General features: G+C 38.5%; 1 protein-coding gene across 1 annotated transcript in view; it reads left to right on the top strand.

Moving 5' to 3' along the window:
* LOC124159104 overlaps positions 1-22,584 on the top strand; it is a 185,347-nt gene that overhangs the window by 30,142 nt on the left and 132,621 nt on the right. The window contains exon 2 of the mRNA XM_046534654.1: positions 13,143-13,239. Within this exon, the coding sequence (XP_046390610.1) occupies positions 13,143-13,239 (97 nt within the window). The remainder of the gene's footprint in view (positions 1-13,142; positions 13,240-22,584) is intronic.

The following is a 22,584-nucleotide window of genomic DNA, read 5'->3' as shown; positions in this document are numbered from 1 at the left end:
AAACGATTTCTCGAAAAATCTATCTCGCACGATATTATTCCATCACTAAATCCAGCCTCTCTCTGTCATATTTCATTCGATTTTTTGAAGTAATTTTATTGGTTCAAATATCATTTTATGTTAAATTAACAAGATATACGATTCATCAATGGTAATGCTCACAGATGTAGCCTACAGAAATACATTGTAGATATAAACTTTGGTCCATAGGTAGGCATTCATAAGCCAAATAGCAATTCAATGTAAATTTTTCTATTTTACAAGGTATAGTGTGTGATTCGATCACATAGAAGTGCTATAAATGTTTTCAAATGTCTCTCTGAGCCATTGGCTCGTCGGGAGGTGCTTGCGTAGGCAAAAGTAGTTATATAGAGGGAAACGCATAAGTGATCAGATGCAACTTATATTTTCTCTTATTATAAAGAAATTAAACCTAAATCACACACCTTTTATCAGTTAAACATATATAAGGAAATAAAACAATCCATTTCTTTAATTTATAGCTGATTTTCAATGATACTCATAGGCATCTAAACCTCGATGAATCAATTATACACTCATTTTTCGTCGGTCAGATGATCTTTTTAAGGGTGGACCCGGGGGAGGACACGTCGTCGATTGTGAGTGAGGTGACGAAGGACACGCGCGAGTGGGAAGTAGCCTTTCGGAAGGCACTCTGATGTGCGTGGGAGGAGGAGGAGGTGGAAGAGGCCGTGTGGATCGGTGAGATTGGTACCCCTGGGAGGGGAATGAATGAGCATGCAGGGGATTATGGGAGCATTGGCAGTGGGTGGGTGGGAGTAGCAACAGTGTTAGCGGGATTGTGGGAAGGGGGAGAGGGGGGAGGCAGTTTTTATTCATTCCCCTCTCTATTCCCCCCACACCCCCTACCCGAAATCTCATTCTCTGCCGTGACTGGGCCGCGCGTGGGCCGCGCACGGGTTCCCAGAAGTTCCCACGCCTCGCGGCCTCATCCTCCCTCGCTTCTCATTCCCGATACGTGTGCACGCGAGGGAGATGTCCCATCCCACGCGCGAGCTAAAGGCTCGCTATCTAACTATCGCGTAGTCGCCGCTATTGCCATACACGCCCCCGTCCGCGGATTTTTGATTGTTGTCCACCTCATTGATATTTAATCGATGCGAGATGCATTTCTCAGGAAAATATGTATTTTAGGTCCAACATCACACCAATCCCTCCTCTCCCTGATGTGTGATAGTGATTCAACCTGAAGGTTGGTTTGGATAGGAGAGGATAGGGCTCACCCCAGACTAAGACCTGGTTGGTGAATGACGGAAGATCCAGTTCTCCGGAAAAAATGTATTGGGCCCCACATTACACCGATTCCTTCTCTACCAGTAATTCAACCTGGAGGTTAGTATTAATAGGTGAGGATAGAGCTCACCCCAGACTAGAGCATAGGTGTGTAAATTTCACATTGTCAGGTTTGGGGGGGGGGGTAATACCTGTCTCTGAGCAGGCTTGGGCTTTTGATTTGGTATCCCCGAGGCCTTCATCCGAGAATTGAAGTGGGAACCCTTCGATCAGCATTTATCCGCTCTATCCACTCTTCTCATACCTATTGGCAGCACATTAAAGCTAGGAAATAATCGCAATATGTTTTCTAAGGATCCAACTTTAAACATGAATATATTTTGATTCAATTTTCACGTATGAGAAAAAAATACTACTAAGCTTCATGTTTCACTCCAAAAAGCAATTTTATCCTCGGATTTTAGGAAGCGTTATCGATTATGGTGTAGGCACCAGTAGCGTAGCCAGGAATTTCGTTCGGGGGGGGGGTCCAAAACCAGGGGGAAAATTGAGCAAAGAACAGGGTACCAAGTAGAGGGTTTTAAACTAATTTTAAGACTTTTCACTGTCGAAAAAACTTCATTGTTCAAAGAAATCTTTTGTAAATTCAAATATTTTGTTTTCTTTCATGAAGAAAAGTAAAAATGTGTTTTTTTATTTCGAGGAGGGGGGTCCGGACCCCCTAGAACCTCATCGCTATGCCTTTGGACTAGGCGCCAATGTTAAAGACTCAACATCTGTACAATTCAGTGCTTAAAAATTACGTATCTTAATTAAAAAGGCTGCAATTACAAAATTCTTCCGTCGGTCGTCAAAAAAGAAAAAAATGTTTTTCGATCATTTTTTATGTATATCAGAGATGGATATTGGATTTACTAAAGAACTCGGGAAATTAATTATTATTTCAATAATTTTTAAATTTTTTCAAAAACAAGATATGGGACTCGAAATCACGCCGATTAGCGGCTCATTAATGGGTTAAACTCCAGCTGGGCTGTACATTCATCGTGGCTTATCAAAATATGGCTATCATCGTAAACATTTCAAGATAATAATAATAATAAAATAGATCCATGCCAACAGATAAATTTGGTTTTGAAAATTTTGTTTCAGTAGTTTCCCAAGTATACAATTTTTATATTTGAGACAGAGGCAATTGTACACTAATAGTCAATCATACCCTGAAATTTTTCAAGATGGTAATCCTCCTATTTAACAATAACAGAACTAGCCACGGTGATGACTTTACGGAGTCAACCGCGATGCAAAAACTGCGAAAATTCCACAGAGAAAAAATATCATCCGTCTTGATCGGGATCCTAACTCGGAAACGCCGATTTCCCTCAGAGTTGAATGACGCCTCTGTAGTTAAACATACGACAGCATTTAACTGACCTGAAATCGGGAGATCCGGGTTCGAATCCCGATCAAGGCGAATGACGTTTTTCATGTGCAATTTTCGCACATGATAATCCTCTGTCTCACGGAGTTATGCCTCGCGAAAAAGACAAAATATCACTGATTTGCAGGGAAATTTATTTTCATAAAGCTAGCAGATCATTGCAAGTTGTTTCCCAGGGATCTCATTCTATTTACCAAGTATTTTGTAAATTTATCTTCATATCTGAGAAAAATTTAAGTGCTCGTTTCATGTTTTTTTTTAGCTGTAAGTTATGGAAGGAAGAATTACTCGCCGTTGCGAGCTTCTGCTAGAGATAAAACTAAAATTTTCTGTATCCGAGGAAAGAAGAACCAAACCAATGAGAAGAGACAGTACAGAGGTTTTTCTCAAAATGTAGCATGCAGCGTGCTGACGGAAAGGCCGAATCTTTTGCGCATAAACGTGTAACCGCCTCAAAAGGCCGTTTTACACGGTGCACATCATTGCGCAATCTGACATATGTACGAAGGCGCAGTCAAAATTGTGTCGTTTTTAGCGGTGAAATGCTAGAACGCATGCGATAATGCATGGACGTGAGATGGCAAAATAGCCCCTGCTCTAATTCCAACCTTGCACTTTCGCAATTTCAAAAACAAAAATTTCACCGCTAAACTGCGTAATGACATGCCCAGTGTAAAACGGCCTGAAGACAACATACCGGCGAAATGCAACTCGAGAAGCCGGGCGATACCCGTTCCAGGTGTAGTGCGATGAGTGGTTTTCTCCCTCGTGTCGCAGCAGAGGAATCTCGCGGGAGGACACGAGGCGAATCGCGGAGGCCACGAGTAGGCGAGGACGTGGGGTGGGAAGGGGAGAAGGGAGAAGTAGGGGGTGGAGGCGGGAATAGAGGCGGTGAGGGGGGAGGGAAGGCTAGGGAGTACAAGTGGCGACCCTCAATATGATGTGGCCTTTGATCAAGTGGAGAAGTAGTGGGCACGCGGCGTGGGAAGGTGAGTTTTGTCCCCGCGGTGGCGTTGGCCAACGCTCGAGCGACTTCAGCCGCTCAGTCGTCGCTCGGGCCCCGGAACAACCTGGAGGAGTTCGGGAGAGCGTGCAGCGAAGCGTTTTGTCGAAAAATTTTTGAATGTGATTTTATTCAATCTGTTCAAGCGTCTCAAGCGCTTATTGTGCAGCCTAGCCACGGAAAGAACCTGGACAAGCCGGGTGGGCGTGCTACGAAACGTATTGTGCGGAGGGTGTATGGTGGTTTTTTTCTCACTCCTCTTACGGATTTAGTGCAAATTCTGTAGCTCGAGGAAAATGGACGTGTTCAGAGGAGCGTGTTACTAAACTTTACATTTATCAACGTGATTTCTTGAAGCCTAAGCACCATTTAAAGGTTAATTAGTCGCTCAGGTGTCGGAGGATACTGAAAGTCGGAGAGCGAGCTGCGAAACGTATATTACGAAGCTTTCGAAGTGTTGAGAGTGACTCATCGTCCGATACAGGTGGAGAAGTGTGCCGGTCAACGCTCATGGTCCCTCGGCAGGATGTAAGTGAAGCATACTTTAACATCTTGAATTAAAACGTGTTGAGTGAAACGTTCGAAAAGTTGAAGTAATATTTTCCGCCACTGGAGTAGTATTTTATCGGTTCCACGTAATGGTCCCTCTGAGGATCTCAAGCGAAATATCACGGAAGAACATGAACTCAAACATTTGCGTGAAACGTCAATTGTCTTGACGGATTATTTTTACTTCCAAGAAGAACCAATTTGTTTCATATGTAACTACCGCGGAGGTTGTGATGAATATGAGAGTAATTTTGCCGCCTACTCCTATCTCAGATATCAACCGGGAAATGTCAAACTTACGATGGGAAAGAGGAGCGCTACTATATGCGGTGGCTGCGAATGTACGTATATTGGCGATTTGGCTTAAGGCGATTTTTAAATTCATCTTGATTCAATAACATCACTCATAATGGTTACGGCTGTTGAATTTGAGTTATAAAATACTACAGCGCAATTTTCTTAAATAATTGTATCTTACCTGCACCATATGCGGCATAAAAGTGTTTTATAGCATTGAAGTGTGTCACACGTTGCAGTGGTAATTATTCAGAAACCCTCTTCAGGTGCTGGAATTAAGTGGTTGTCTACACATAATTAAAATACTTTGCTTCTTTTTCATACTCTTTCATGATAAACTCCAGTCTCAGTTCCAACATCCTGTGTTAGCTTCATACGACATTGATTTCATAAGAATTCCATATTTTTGATACCATGATTTTGACACTGTTTGTCCAATCATTTGTACCTGAAGATCACGCATGAGGTCAAAACCAGGGCCGTGTGCATCATAAATAGAATAAAAAAACAAAATATATTAATCTTGATTAGACGGCCACTTAATTCCAGCTCCTAATGAAGATTAAGAAAAAAATTATTACTGTAACGTGTGATACACTTCTATTCAAAAAAGTAATATTATACCGCATATAATGCAGACAATTCGACGAACGTATTTTTTCGGCAAATTTTTTCCAGCAGTTTGAGCATATTCATTGAACTAACGTATTCTGACTTCAGTCTTACGTAACACTAATGATATAAATCGGATAATAGCACTGTGAGGTCACAGAAAATAACACACACATATCAAGCCTAAAGTGTCATGCCAGATTAATTTTTAAGATGAAATTAATGTAGGCAGTTCTCATCGTAACTGTTCTCCTAGCATAAACAAGAATCACCAAAAGAGCTTGTACAGACATGCTAATCCTTAAATTATGCCAGCAGTAAATCCCGGTGAACGTAAAGAGTGAGTGCAAATAGTGAAAAGTAGTTTCAATGCTGTATCATAGAAACAGTTAATAGTATGGGGAGGGATAAATTAAACTATTTTCAAGGAATTTTACCCACTTTTCAGTTTTAAAATCTTCATTTGAAAATATTTGTAACTCATTTGAGTTAAGTATCCAATCTTTTTTATCAGTCTTAAGTTAAGCTTGCATAAAATTACTCTTTGAATAGTTCCTCGTCGAAGACCGGACCAAATTATCAAATGAGTAAAGATTCCTTGTAGGGGTAATAATTTGCTCTAAGCTTAAGGCAATTCTTACGCTGTTTATCTTATTACATGAAACTATAGATCAAATGACGTTATTGTTGTTGATAAAATAAAGTAATTATAGCAAATTATGCACCTGAGGAATGTAAACGGAACCCTTAATTTTGGGTTGTTCCACATATGTTTACTTTTTTCTTGTTAACTCATCAAGTTAAAACGCAAGCGGTAGGAAATGTATTGAAAGTAATTAAGTGCACTTATATTGTTATTGTTCTATCGGTACCTTTCGATCGGCGACAGAAAAATGTAGCGGAACATAACCTTTGTGGAGATTGTAAGAAAAAATCATTTGGCTCACCCGGGATTCGAACTAGGGTCTCCCGGATTTTCTGTCAGGTATGCTACGAGATGCACCACCAAGACTCGGTTGTGCAATTCGTGGCATATCCGATTGGCAAACGGAATATTCTGCTTCGAAGAATGACTGGGCCAATAAATTTTATCATTCCGAATTTCATCCTTGGTGCCTGGGAGTAAATCTGTGGTGGCATCTGAATCACTGAGTGGGTGAGGAGTGAGGAATAACGTGGAGATCAGGTTGGTAGATGGCTAGAGTTTTGGCCTCCCGCCTCATGGGTTTGGGTTCAAATCCCGATGGTGGCAGAGAATTTTCAGAGACTTCCAGATCCCTGCTTCAATGATATGTGGAGAAAATTTCAAGCGCAACATTCCGTCCGTTAAGCCGATGAGACGTTAAGCCGTGGTCTCCTTGGCGCCTTTTATTAAGAGCAGGCTAATGCCGACGCTGGGTTTCTCTCCACCCTTCCTTACCTACCCTTCCTCATGGCGCAAATGACCTCAGCTGTGGTTGGCCTCCTCCAAATACCACACCAGATATTAATTTGAATATTACCTCTGCGACAGGTAGGAAATTTATCACTCAACTTCCGAAAATATTGTTTTAACCATGAATTAGAGTGTTCACCACGCATCGCCACTTCATTGAACTAACGTATTTTGACTTCACTCTTACGTAACACTAATGATATAAATCGGATAATAGCACTGTGAGGTCACAGAAAATAACACACACATATCAAGCCTAAAGTCATATGACATGTCTCATTGCAGATTAATTTTTAAGATGAAATTAATGTAGGCAGTTCTCATCGTAACTGTTCTCCTAGTATAAACAAGAAACGCCAAAAGAGCTAGTACAGACATGCTAATCCTTAAATTATGCCAGCAGTAAATCCCGTTGAACATGTGTGCAAATAGTGAGAAGTTGTTTCAATGCTGTACCATAGAAACAGTTAATAGTATGGGGAGGGATAAATTAAACTATTTCCAAGGAATTTTACCCACTTTTCAGTTTTAAAATCCTCCTGAATATATTCATCCTGAATTACGAACACTAGTACATTTCAAATCATCAGCAATGCCACGGCATAGGAGTCATGCTTAAGACCTTGGTATCCTAGTGGGTAGAGTGTTTGATTGCGGATCGAAAGATCGCGGATTAAAATGCTGGGTGAAGCCATCGGAGACCCCCAAATAAAATCCTCCGAATACGAAGAGGCCCAAGGAAAGAAATGGATCCCTACCTTGAATGCGCGATATTCACACGAGAGTGGTTAAAAGCACTTCACTAAACGAGTGACTTTATACCCATACCCGGGTGAAAAGTTATATTACACCAATGATGAAATTAACGAAGACTAAACGTTTGCCTCAGCCAGGATTCGAACTCGGATCTTCCTATCGGTTGGGTACGTTAAGAGCTACACCACCAAGGCTCCGTTGTGTAACTCGTGCATACCGGATCGTCAATTGGAAGGTGCGAATTCGAATGTTGACGGGGCCAAATATTTTTTTCATTCCGAACATCACCCTTGGTGCCTGTGGCCAGGGGCGCAGCTAGGAATTAAGGCTCGGGGGGTTTCAGGCGCAACAAATGTTGGGGTGCCTGGGGGTGTGGTATACCCGCCAGGGTAAGCGGTAGGTGCCGGGGCCCTCCGCCAGAAATAAAATTAAGATAAATGGTTCAAAATGTTGAGTTTTACGGCATTCTGAGGGATATTTTGTTAATCCTCACACTATTATATATGCAATACTAATCCAATTAAGTAAAATAAATTTAACTCAAGAATTTCTCTGAGCTCTGGGGGGGGGGGTTATCCCCCAAACCCCCCCCTCGCTGCGCCACTGGCTATGTCCTACATGAGCTCTGAGTCACTGAGTGGGTAAGAAGTGAGGAGTACCGTAACGGAAAATGACGTTTCGAAGGCAAAAAGCGGAGAGGTGACCTCGACAGAGGTAGCATTGTCGGTGGGAGCACCGCTGCCTACAAATACGCCTCGGAGACACTCGGAGCCGACTCAGGGTTGGGTGAGGGAGAAGGGGTTGGTAGGGGGATAGCGGTGGAGAGCGGACAAGGAGCAGCTGGAGGGACTGCCCTCTCGAGTTTATTATTTTTATCCACATCTTGAAGAGGCACGCCCACCTCCTCCTTGACTAGAGAGTCCAGAGCCGTCGAATATTTCGCTTCTTCCGGGAGGGAGGAAACAACGAAGCCGTTTGTTAACCCGAGGGGAAAGTGACGCTGAATCACGGAAGAGGAAGACGCAAGGTGCACGTCTGGGGATTGTGGGGACGGGAGAATGGTCCATGATACACTTAGTTCTATTAAGTGTATTGTTATGATATTGTGATAAATTTTGGAACATTCTTGCTTAAGCCGTTTTGATAAATTTGAACAGGGACAATTTGAAGAAATATAAAGAAACTTTGCGTTTGTTGTGACTATATTGGAGTTAAGATACAAATTCAATTTATTAATGAATCTTTCAAATTCACGCAAAGTCAAAAAAATGAATTTTAAGAAATCAAGACTTAATAAAATAAATAAATGTTATTATTTTGAATTTTTAAAAAAATATTTGAAATCATAATTCCAATACTGTCACAGCAAAGGCAACTATTTTCTAAGAATTTATGCTTCAAATTGTCCCTATCTATATTTATGAAAATGTCTCAAGCACGAGCAATGTACCAAGATTTGTCACTGTATCCCTTATAGTCTGATAGGCTGCGAGAGAGTCATCACTAAATTTCCACATTCATCGTTCAAGTTTCTATAGTAGTTGCTCCTTCGTTCAAATGTACTTAGTGGGGAACGGATGTCAGGTTAATTACAGATGCTCGAGTTTTTCTTTTCGGAGTTAGTTATGAATTTTAAGGAAAAAACAACTTTAAAATGTGCATCCAGCAATATATGAAATATAAAGTGTAAGAAATTCGGATACGCAGAGATACGCTTGAGACAGTCTGTAACATTCGCACCCATGAAGGACGATATCCTAACTGACTGATTGATTGAGACGTCATTGAACAGTCAAGGTAACCGGACGGTGAAGTGCTGAAGATATTCTTAGAATTATTCCTCTAAGTTATAGGTGCACTCAGGGGTGTTTCAACATAAAATTAATTCCTTCGTATTGGTATAATTTTTGTTCTTTAATCATTTTCCAGCAAAAGTGAACGGCAAATTTGGTCTTAAATTCCATTGTGTAGCGTAATTCTTAGTCACCCATTTATCGCCATTTTTTTTAAGACTTCAGGTTAACCAGAAGTATGTAGAAGGCTATACAAGAATTTTATTTCCGCAGTTCTTTTATTGCTTTCCATAGTACTGTGCTAATTAATTTTAAATGATTAACCAAATAATCGATATCATCAATAAAATGCAAATATGTAAATGGGATCTAATTTATATTTGCATCATGTGATCCAACAACTGAGGTGGTGGAGTCCCTAACCGTGATTAAGATTGTGAATTCCACAAAAATTAGACATATGCAAGTTCAAGTTCGTTTTTTCTCAACCCTTTCGTACAAAAATCGAAAACCTAACTTGAACTTTCGTACTTCTACTTTCGTGGGAAAGAAATGCAAAAAATCTTATCAACACTTTCATTTCATTCCGGCCAATTATCTAATATATCGATTTGTAAAGAAACCATAACGTTTATACGCCTGTTTCTATCATTTATCAAAGCATAGCAAAATCATTGAGTGATGATCGAAACGAAAAATTTTGATAATATAGGTATTTAAATCACGGGCGTATATTAAAAGATAAAAATGTTTTGCCAAGATTTTTTCAAATTTTTCGAAATTTTATACTTTGCTACAATGATATTTTTCCATTTCATAAAATTTATTTTGATATGTCCAATAGTTTATTTATTACCGCAGAAAAGCTCAGACTTATATGCGTAAAATACACACTATGCTTTTTTATTTTATCCACTCAAAATAACGGAAAAATATCTGTACGGTCGAAAACCGATAAGCATGTGATACTTTATTTCTATCATTACATTTCCTTCCGTGATCCATCTTTCTAATGATTACGCATCACTTTTCATGTCTAAATATTAATTTGTCTGCCTATGAAAATTTCATTTCCCCGATTACCTTGTACGATATTTTTATTTGACATTTATGAATTACGACGCGACGGAGGAGACAAAATATATAGTCTCGTCAGTCAGAACATCAACATTAATGAGCTATTAACATTATTTCTCCACATTTGAACCACGAAAAGGCATCTAATCGAGTATCAAGAAGTAGGTAGCCCATACTGCTGGAGGATGTATCCCAACTCCACAATGTGCCAGGATATTTTAAACTCCCCGCCCCCCGCGAAAAGGAAATGATCATTGCCCTAGTTTGACCTATCTCCTCTCCCCTCCACACTGCTATCCCGAGTCTTGGCCTGCACGGTGGCGCTGGGTGGCCGCGGAACACACGTGTGAAACCCGATAACAGAGAGACACACCAGCCTGTTGTAGCGAGGGATTTTTCAGTTTATGAAATAGTGGCATCAGAAGTTGAAGGAATGAGAATATGTACATAATATTCTACACCCAAATAGGTTCGAAACGTGATATGCAGGGCATTTGGAAACGAAGAGGTTTACACCCACGTATGGAAATGATTTTAATGAAAGACCTAAGCCTTTTTTATATCATAATAATTGCCTTTATTTCCAAATAAAACTCGGTTCTTCTAAGCCATTAAGCTTGCGAGAAGGTTCCACTTTTATATAGCATAGTGGGATATTCCGAGGCTAACGGTAATATTAAATTTAAAATTTAATTTAGATTAATAAATTCATTAATTATGACATGGTATAATTTTTTTGGAATATTGAAACCAAAATTGGAAAATTTAATATTGCTTATGAATTTCCGGTTATTTAAAGGTATTTCACGATAAATAAATAATAATAAAACAAGTTGGCATAATAACTGTATAGTCATTGTGCTTATATAATGGTGGCAGTAGAGGGATTAAGAAAAGAATCAGCCGGCCTCGGTGACGTCGTAGTAAAGTCCTCGACTTCCAAACCGAAGATCGCGGGTTCGAGCCCCGCCTGAGTAAATTTCCATTTATTTAGTGCTTTTTTGCATGTGCACGTTCATTGTTATTGTTCGTAGGAACGCTCTGGGATCTAAAATCCGTGGCAAAGAATTTTCAGAGACTAACCGACCCCTGCTTGAATGTCATTTGGAGGGTACTTGAGGTGCAAAACTACGTCCGTTCAGTGGAACGTTAAGCAGCGGTTCCTTTAGTGCCTTTCGTACAAAGCAGGCTGGTGCCGAAACTGGGTTTCTCGCCACCCTAACATGCAAACTACCTTAGCTATCGCTCACCTCTTCCAATTACCATACCATGCAGAAGTCAGTATGCAGTACAACTTTACCTTCATGGTCAGAGGGGTAAAATCGAAACTACAGGACATGAGGAATGAGTGACCGTGAATCGTGACCGAAACAAGGAGTATCCTTCCATAAAAAATAGCATCATGTACATAAATGGCAAAATAGCTATTATAGCATGGATTGCACACAACCAATTTCGTGAAAATATCATGCAACGCCTACCAATGAAAATTGTTCTCTAAACTGTTCCTATTCCAGCAGATATTTTGGTTTCGCGTGATTTCTGTAATAATAAATTAAATATTCTGGAATCAAGTCCCTCATTGCTATGATACTAAATATATTAAAAAGACTATCCTATTCACCATATTTTCGTCTGGCTTCAGAGAAATTATCCAATAAACTCATTGAATTTATAATTAAAAGGCTTTTTAAGTAGGTTCTACCTGTTGTGTATGCAGGTCCAGCAATGGAATTATCATTTCGCCTATTCAAGACCATCATCTAAATAGGTATTTTGTTCATGGAAGTAAGATTTTCATTTTCTAGCACTCGATTTATCCTAACAGTAACACTTCTTGCAATACAGCAATTAATGCATGTTGCCCACCCTACAGGATATAGAATAGATTTCGTGGGCGTCATGACTACATATTTCTACTGTACTTCCAGCAGTAGAAGTCATCTTCATACTTCACTGCACTTCCAGCGATGCATTTCACTACTCATATGACTAAACTTTACATAAACGTAATTTTACTCTCATACATTTCATAATCCATTTGCGCATTCATTTCGATCCTTAATCTTCAGATTTTCTTCACTTTCTGGAGTCGAATGGCTGGAAAACCTAGTTCGTAGAAGGCATGCCTACTTACGTAAAGACTACGCATAAACTACGTCAACAGTGTAAACTGTAAAGGATAATGTAAATTTCCTAGAATTTTATTAATGGAATTTACAAAAATAACAGCAACATTGTTTTGCATTGACAAAAATTAATTAAGTAAAATTTTAGGTAACATTATTTTTGGAAGAATGTTATTAGCAACATATTACATTAAAACATTCGCATAAAATTTTTGGCAGCATGATTCCTACTAAAATGATCGAGTATTCAACTATTATAGACATTTTCCAACCATCGAGTGAGAATAAATGAAAATAAAATTGATCCCAAAGTAAATGATAATTCAGTGTCGAATTGATTTACTATCTTTCCACATAATTATAATGTTTAACTGAATTATAAATTGGGTTATGGTTCGTAATTATAATAAATTTTAAATAATTAAAGAGAAATTCGTGAGGAGACCAAACAAAATTATATGGAGTGAAATATTTTTGAGAGAGTCCGACTGAGAGAAAAAGTGATTTTATTAACTATTCTTTACTACCTCACCTGAAGTGGCATCAATGTTTTTGTAATTAATCTTTGTAGTGAAATGTTTTTTCGGAAAGAAGAGTGAAAATTTCTCTTTTGAAAAAGTAAGAATAAGCATTGCCATATACTTTAAACTACTTTCATACTTTTCAATGCCAGTGGTATAAAAGGAAGTCTGGTTACAGATGAATGCTTTTTAATATCATGTCCGTAAATTTCAGTAAATATCTATTTTTAACGATAGCTTAATTACTCTTTCAGGAGGCACGAGGGAAGAGGCCCTTCAAGATATGGGACAGCTGGAGAAACGTGAGGAAATCCTTGGTGGTCAGCAGTTTTGAGGAACTCCTCGTCAGAGGTCAGTGAACCATTTATTAATTACATTCTCACTTCCGCTGTTTTCCTCGCCTCTCTGAGGTTTTTTCTTAACCTACATCATTAGCATCAAAGGATTGTTATCTCAAAGCGTGTGCTAAGGAAGAAAGATATCGACACAACAGACGTCTCTAATCCACCATCTCATTCGGCTATCATGTTTCGTGCAGAGCGGAATATCCCGGAGTTTTTCTGTTCGTGTGTAACAAGAACTTGAGTGATATTTCGGAACGTTAAAAACTCTGTAATTGTGACCTTAGGAGTGTACTGAATACTCTATTGTTACTCTCACTTATAAGCCTTCCTTACTATTTCTGGTGGTTTTGCTATATTTCTTTCTTATAACTAGTTTTGAACCAAAGGGCGCCTTCGTACATAAGGTGCATTGATAGGGAGGGTGATATTAATCCTGATTGACAGTGCATCGAATAACTGAAGTATTACAATTGTTCCGGAATTGTATACGATTCAAAATAAATGTGAGGTAGTAATAAGATGACAATATCTGAGTTAATAATTGATTGAAAATTAGGATTTTTTGATAGAAATAATGGGGTGGCAATCGTTCTGTGTTCAATAACATTCCAAAATTAAACCAGGATAAACCTAGTGTTTTCGTTCGTCGCATCAATTTATACACTGTATGATTGGGCGTCTTTTATTTGTCAATTCATTCATTAATCGATTGGTCATTTAACCAGCTCACTTAACCATTTGTGGGGCATGCTTCGCGTAGCGACCCCTCCAAAAAGCGTCAGCCGATAACGGGACTGGAAAGCGTGGTGATGACTGATAAAATTGCCGCTGCGCTGCCACCAAGACGTAGTCAACGCCCAGTGGGGCACCGATAAAGATTTAGTCTCCGCCCCAGTTGAGGCGGTGCAGTGTGTAGGGGGTTAGAACCTCCCCTACCTCAACCTCCCCTCTCTCACTTCCCCTCCTTCCTCCTCCTCCTCCCACAGCGACCCCTATCTCCCCTTCACACACAAGGTACCACCGCGCGACGTAAGGATTCCCGGGAATCATCATGGCTGCTACGCGATTGTTTTGAAGTGAAAAGTTCTCGCAGCGCACCGAGGTTTTTGTGCAATGGTTAACGAATACGCACTCGCGATGGGTAGATAAACCATAAAGTTAATATTCCTCTGCATTTAAATGAAAAAATGTCCAGACTCATTCATCAACGCATTGCCAAAACCATGGGATATTACCGAAACGTACAATTTTGGCAATATAGGTATCGCTGGCGTAGAGTAAAATTTTACATCATTTAATAGCACTTAATACTTTCCTTATTTGATACATTTTTCCATTTCATAATTTTTTTATTTTATTTTGATATGCCCAAAAACTGTAACTTTTTCCTTGGAAAATCTCAGATTTCTATGAGTATAATACACACTACGCTTTTTCATTTTATCCACTCAATATATTGGAAAAATACCTGTATGGTTGGAAACCGATAACCATGTGATACATTATTTCTATCGTTATATTTCCTTCCATTATTCATTTTTCCAATAAATACATATCACTTTTCTTTTCTAAACAACGGACAACCTTACCGCAGCAACTAAGCGGGAATATCCAAATTTGAGGTTATATTAAATTCAATTTACGTTACTTATGACCAGATATATTAAGCACAATTCATTAAATGGTAAATTTTAAGTCTCAGCTAATTTACATAAGTTCATGGTTCCTCTTTAAAATTATTTTATGTTTGAACTACACTTCAATCTATTGATATTTAAGTTTCATAACCTTTACTTAAAAAGAACTTAGAAAATAAGTATCATTATTATTAGCCAAAGTGATCATGAATTGAGTACAAAAAGTCCACTATATACCTATAGAAATGAATATCCACTCTTAATATATAAAATAAAAGAGTATTAGTTAACATTTCAAATTGAAAATTACGTAATATATTGCAATTTTTCTTGACACTCCTGCCATGTTCCATGACAGAGGCCAGTTAGTGGAGTATAATCCAATAACTGAAGTACTCCACGAAGTACACCTATGATTTAGAAAGTCAAATTACTCGTTCTTAAGCTAAATTCGTAAACAATAGAATGGCTGTATTTGTAATGACATGAATTGAAAGAAAAGAGATATTTTCCCAGATTTGAGGCTTTTTTTTGGAATCCGTATGACACACATAAGCCTTATGCTTTGGTTAGTCACCAGTTAAAATAGCAAAAATGCATTGGAGAAAAATACGCCTTGGAAGGTAAAGGGATCGGATCAATCGACGCTAATTCGGGGATCCTTTTCCGAATAGTGGCCATGTTGATTGATTCTACCTCCGCGGATTTTTTTGGAATTCTTTGGTGACTATGCAAATATGAAAGTCCTTAGAAAAGTAGGAGAGAAGAGAATCCTCATGAAAACCTTGACATTGAGACGAAACAACCTCATAAGCCATATTTTGAGGCATGATGGCCTGATGAAGACAATTGTCGAGGGATAAGTAGCTGGCAAGAACGAAAATGGAACACCTCGAATGAAATATATGGAACACGTAAAGAAGGATGTGAAAGAGAAGAAATATGTAGACGTGAAAACATTAGCTGATAGGAGAATTGAGCGGAGAGCTGCGTCAAACCAATCTTAGGATTATTGACCAGTGATATGATACTTGCAATACAAAAGCTTTCGTCATGATACTTCCATTTCTTCAAAATTTTCTAATATAATTTGAAATTTTACTCAATGGATTATGAGGTGAGGCTAATGAAGTCGCATAAGTCTTACTGATTCAAAATCAACATTTTGAAATAAAAACTTAAATACTCAAGTGCCTTCATTTCAACGGCTCAATTAAAACAAAGAAATTACAATGTATGGTGTTTAATTAATATGGGCTAAATGTTAACCTGCAGCTATTCTACGGTTATTTCCTGGATACATAAAAAAAGAAATATCGAAATTTATACTCCCTACCGATGGATTTATACTCCCTCACAGCCGCATGTCAAGGGAGATTCGAGAATGAACTCCCTCCCCTCGTGCACCTAGATTCCTCCCCTCTCGTCCCCTCCTCATCTCCCTAGCAACCACCTCTCCCCCTCTCCCGCCGCCGCAGAGAATGAAAGTGTTGATTTGGCCCTCTCTCCTAACACCCTCCCCCCCATTCAATCATACTCTTAAAAAAATTACGTCTTCCATAGTGGAACTAAATTTGTCTGAATGCACAGGGCCGGATTTACCGTAAGGCAAAATAGGCACGTGCCTAGGGGCGTCGCAGTCCAAGGGGCGCCTTCTGTCACCTCATGCGAGTGACTACTGGCTATGCCTTATCATAAAAATCGGGAAGACGCGGGCTCAAGTGAGGAGGGACGCCCAATGGAGAGGTGCCTATAGCGTAACCTTGGGTAAATCCGGCTCTGTAAATCCATACTTTTTAATTAAAGTATACCAAGTTATACAATGTTGTCTCGTATAGTACTTACTATGCCTGTAATCATACACACCCATACACTACACCCTCTAACCAAAATTATGTATTCCATGGACAGACTTAATTTGCCTAAAACCTTTTTTCAATTTAAAGTGTACTGAGTTATACGATGAGTTATACGTTGGTTTGCCTCCAACAAATTGAATATGAGTGTAGCTAAAACGAAGTATATATGTTATAACGTATGTAACAGGTACAAATTTGATTGGGTTTTACATTATCATGAAGAAAATTGTCCTATAACTTTATGCAATAGCTGTTTACCCATTGAACGGGTTTCTAGTATTAAGTACTTAGGAGTAACAATTGACGATTCCTTAAAGTGGAATCAACATATCAACAGTCTCACAAATGTTATGCGTCACACACTGGCAAATTTTTATTTCATTAGAAATAAATGTCCTGAAAGCTTTCTAAAGACAATTTATAACGCCTTAGTAAATACCAGGCTAAGCTATGGCATTTTTTGTTGGGGTGGCGCATATCTAAACTCCTTGAAACCTGCTGTTTTTTTACAAAAAAGAATTGTACGTATTATTTTGAAAAAGGACAGATTTGAAGGATCCTTCCCACTTTTTCTTCATTTGGGTTTGCTTCCGTTGAGGCATCTATATATTTATAAGGTCCTACGATGTTTTTATGCTAGAAGTGGCAACTCTAAAATATTTCAGTCCCTGCCTTCTCCCTTTGCCCTGCGTAAAATAAGTGTGCCCTTACCACAACCAAATTTGACTTTGTTTAAAAGATGTTTTTTGTACGTAGGACCAAAGGTTTTTAATTTGTTACCACAGTCATGTTTTATTTCAAAGTCTTTAGAAAAGTTTTTTCAAAATGTACATTCTTGGCTTCTCACTAAAGAAAGTGTAGAACAAATATTGTTGTAAATGAATTATAAATAGTACTTTAGTTGTTTTTTTTTCATGTACGCACTTAAACTTTGGTTGCATAGATTATCAAGGTAGCACAAAATGAACACTATATGTAAAGCATAAATATTATTATTTTGGATGGTAGCCTCAAACAGGTTATCCTTCGCGGCTACCTAAAATTACTCAAATTTGTTATTGTCATGTAATTTGTGTGTGGAGTAATAAAATTATTATTATTAAATTATTATCTTGTACAGTGCATACTATCCTTGCAGTCATATCCTCCTATACACAAAAAAACCTCCATCAAAACTTTGTATTTCATAGCGAAACTAAATTAGTATAAATCCAGACTTTTTAATTTAAAGTATATTGAGTTATACGAAGTTAAGTTATGCAGTAACATGGCTGTAATCCGGCCATACGGTACTCCGGTACGTCCAGTAATTCAACGTTCCGAGATTGCTACTTCCCATTTACTAAAATAATGCGTTATTCTTGAGTGGAAAATTTTTAAATGATTAGTGAGCATCTTGTCGTCATTTGGTGTCTATATTTTTATCTCTTCTATTCACATCATATCATGTGACATTGGTGACGCGATTCACTGTATCGGGAAAGTAAAATAAATTAATGCAAGGAAATAAAATGGGCGGGCGCGAAAAGGTACAATTTTGAAGTAACGGTCTGCTATTTAGAGTCGACATTTAATCCTAATTAATATTATACAAGCACTTATATTGTATTCTATTTGTTTACTAAATGATTTTCAGTAATCCGGCGTTAATCGACAATTCATCAACGTCGATGTTGCTTATGAGCCGGAGATCTATGTACTAGATAGCTAGGGATACTGAGGTCGAACTGTAATTGTGTAAAGCGAGCAACATAGACAGTGCTTTATGAATCGCTTATAGGTACTGTCTTCAAGTATGCCACTGATTCCCCATCCAAATTTCAATACGAATCAATTTACGTGATCCAAGTAGAAAATATTCAAATATGCACGAATTTCTCATGCATTCTAATATTTCGCAATGTTGGCTGTTCCTTTCCAAGATGACCAGAAGCGCAATTTTTCGGTTTCACGCCGGGATGAGTTATTGCCATTCCATTGTATGAGTTCAGTGAAAGTGAGGCGCGGCTCTTGAAGTGGTTGAAATTACATCGCATTGTCCAATCTACGTCCCCAGAGGGTCTGTCTCCGAAAACGTACAAACGCGGGTTATCACCCTATTCTCTGTCGGATGACAATGATTCGCACGTGCAGGTTTCCACTGAATTTTTTAATGTAAAAAAATCAACCTCCACCATCGTGACTCTGTGTCTCTCTAACTTATCCATTATTTATCGCATAAATCTCTTAATTTATCTCTTTATTCTCTAATTTCTTTTCTTGACCTCGTTTAATTCATGGTAAAATAGTTCTCGGAGTATAGGTCAATGTATGTGATGCAAAAAAGTTTTAGCCAACGTTTCAGTTTATTTTAAACTATCATCAGGGATTCAATATGTTCTTGTTGCCCATCCCAGTCAATTCCGCATAAGTATTAAATTTAATCGAAATAAAATTTCCAATTGAAATATAATATCCAAAATCAAAACGCTATCGTTGTATTCAACCGATCAGATTCATCACTTAATCTCGTATTTCGCCATATCATCTTCATGGTGACGTGCACAAAATCGTTCTTGTTTCCATTTACCCTGAGGGTGGAAATCCTGATAAGAATTCTTGCAGTTTGATCACCACGATGGCACCAGATCTTATTTTAGGCATGAGGGTGATACGAGAGTGGGCCTTGGTCGCAACCTCCAGCGTGCCTCTTCCCACATTCCCGCTTTGACTCCGCCGTCGGCATTTTACCCACGCAATTCCACCGTTGAAGGGCTGTCATAAAAGTATTCAGCAGCATTATGACATCCCTGGGTAGTCGAAACTTTCTACGTCCAATCGATTTTTGACGAGTACACTTGGTGGAAATTCACCGTCATAAGAATATAATATTATGAGAACAAGAGTTGTCTCTTGATAATTACGTGTAAACGTTGACACCGGTCGAGCGAATAAAATGTTGTGGAAAATTACTACAGTTATTTGTATCTTATTACTTCCTACGTTTTTATCAGAAAAGCTTTCGGAAGGGTAGATCTGATTAAATTTGGACTTGGCAGCCTGCACTTTTTCTTGATTAGATAATCAAATCAGGTGACTCGCAAAAACATGTGTGTTTTCTAACGACGTCTTCGTTCACATCGAAATATTATATCACTCGTAAATCCTCTCGACCGACTTATCGTACATACATGGATTTAATTGTGAGTACTAGAACGAAATCTGAGCTAATACACTTTAGATATTTCTTGCGGAGGACGTCCAAACATCCTCTATACATGTTGTGGATCGTGTCTACGTTAAAGTGACAGATGTAGTGAAGTATGTGGGTGTTATGATTCGAAGTTTCCTGGATATCAGACAGTTACTAATACCACTTATTTTTTATGAGAGCGCGACCCGGGATTCAATGAATTATCATCATCTTAAGGCGAAAATTATTATTTGTTTATCTTATTATTTTTACCTAGTTACTTGATGAATTTTAAAACGGACGCCAGAATAGGGGAAAAAGATGGTTAGTGATATTCATTTATTAGAGTACTGTCCTTACTTTCCATAATTTTTAAAATTTCTAACAGCTCCTTAGAGGCCAGTACACGGAGGTCATTGCAAACTTTTAAAATATTCATTTTAAAATCGCTCCTATGGCATTTGCATATTAAGTGTTTAGCAAAATTACTTTTTTTCATTTTTGTTATGTTTGTAAGCACTTAAATGTTCTTTCTTCCTGATTCCAAAACTTCTTCTTGTCTGTCCCACGTATACACCATTGCAAATCGTTGCATTTCAATGAATATACTCTGCACCTATCCAATGAGGACTATATGATCCTTACATTTAACGAGCAGTCTCCTTAGAGTGGCATAAGGTTTAAAAGCCATGCGGAATGTGTCCTTAGGTAAATGTTGAGCCATTTTCAGAGAAAGTGCATCGAGGTGCGTCACTGTGCACCACTGCTTCTTTTTATCCTCGTCCGCCGAAAACATTTGGTCGATAGCCAATCTTCTCTGTTTTTTAAAAATCAGTGTGTATATTAAATTTTGAGAATAACCGTTGGCTGAAGCAATAAGTAATAAGTAATTGTCTGATATCCAGGAAACTTATAATGGAATACCACAAAGTAAAGCAAGAGTTAGTGAATTTTGTTATAATTCGATACCAGAAACTTCGAACCTATCGTGGGGAACACACATAATAAATGTTTGTGGTGGGGCCTCAAAGTGGCTTGGATTGTATTTATTGTGTTGTGTAAAGGTTTCGGATGAAAAAGTGAATGAGAGGTGCTAATTTGTTATCATTATTTATAGACGTTATAACGTTAATTATTGTATATATTAACGTTATATTGCGCTAACATGAAAGGGCCCAATGAAGTCAAATATCAGGGAGTTACGATGCCTTCAAACCTGAAATTGGGAACAAATATACGAAATATTGGTGAGTGAAAGAGAAGTGCTATTTCGCAATGACCAGGCCGCACCTCCGATAGGCGGCAAACACGCGTGATCTTACGCAGAAAGAATTTAATCCGTCAAGTCTGTGAAATACAAAAGAGTGCTGCTCGTTTCGACAAAAACTGCTCTAGGTGAACAGTGAGCGTTACGTATACAATTTTTACACGAATTATACCCTTTCGTTCCCTATTCTTCGGCATTACTCCTCATTGTTTCTTTTCTATTCAACTTTTCAAAAGTCCATATTTTTGAACCGTAGAGTTCCCTTCCCTCATGAATGTTCCTACTCACTGTTTCTTAATATCTAGTCTTAGGCTTTTAATAAATGTTCTTGAATACGGATAGATATTCTCGGATATCTTCTTAAATGTAAGATCCTACATTTTCCTAGCGTATCAAGAGCAGAAAAGATTCTCTGGTTTTCCACCGGATAAATGGCACCATCTCTCCCGAAGTTTCGAAGAACGATTTGCTATTCATCCTCAGGGGATCTTCCGAATCCCTTGAAGAAGTTCCCCTGAAGATGAAGAGTAAGTCATTGTTCCAAACGTCGGAAAGACATGGAGCCAATTACCCGGTGGAGAACCCGAGAGTATTTTCTTCACTCATCTTAGATTTTATGCGGCGAGGGCTATTTCCTCCACTTCTGTATTTGCAACCATGAAACTTGGGATGAGAAATCACAGGTGTAGCAGCAACAACGTAATCAAGCCACATGTAAGCATAATCATTTGCAGGAAAATGAAGAGTGACGACGACATCTTCAACTCCTTGGGCGGATATAACGTGTAGGCGTCCCTCAGCATCATTGGTCGCTTTCGTCGCGGAAGTATGTCAGAAACGCTTTTTCCCTGTACCCTCTAACCCCGCTGTAAGTTGATGGCGATCTTTTTACGACAAGATGAAGAACACGTTCATTTTTCCTCATTCATTTACCATGAACTCCCTGAAAACAAGAATTTTTTTTAGATATATTCGACTGCATTAGGAAATAATATGTGGAGCGTGATACGTAAAAATGATCATCAGACGTATTTCTGGAAAATAGGTTATTATGACTTAAGCTGTAACAAGTTTCGACGCCAGAGGATCATTTCCCGGTTTTTGTTGATCTAAGACCAATTTACTGAATGTTTGTTTGCTGAATGTTTTACTGAATGTCTCCAAACAGTAAAGACATGTAGAAGAGACTGCTCCGTGCATGAATTTGTGCAATTTTTTTAATCGAAATGATGTCGCTTCTTATATTCCGCAGACTTATCATGTAAGAATTTACCGCCATTTCAATCGTCAAAACTTCATTATCTTTGCACGCACAATATTTTCTCCATCTCCCCTCAGCTAAATTAGCCAATTTCAACGTTCTTAACGATGCTAACTTGATAATTATTTCTTGCATAGGCTTCAATCATAATTATTA

The sequence above is a fragment of the Ischnura elegans genome, chromosome 5 (genome assembly GCF_921293095.1).
Source record: "Ischnura elegans chromosome 5, ioIscEleg1.1, whole genome shotgun sequence".
NCBI classification, from domain to species: domain Eukaryota; kingdom Metazoa; phylum Arthropoda; class Insecta; order Odonata; family Coenagrionidae; genus Ischnura; species Ischnura elegans.
The sequence above is the reverse complement of the archived record's forward strand: the minus strand, read 5'-3'. Positions and strand labels throughout refer to the sequence as shown.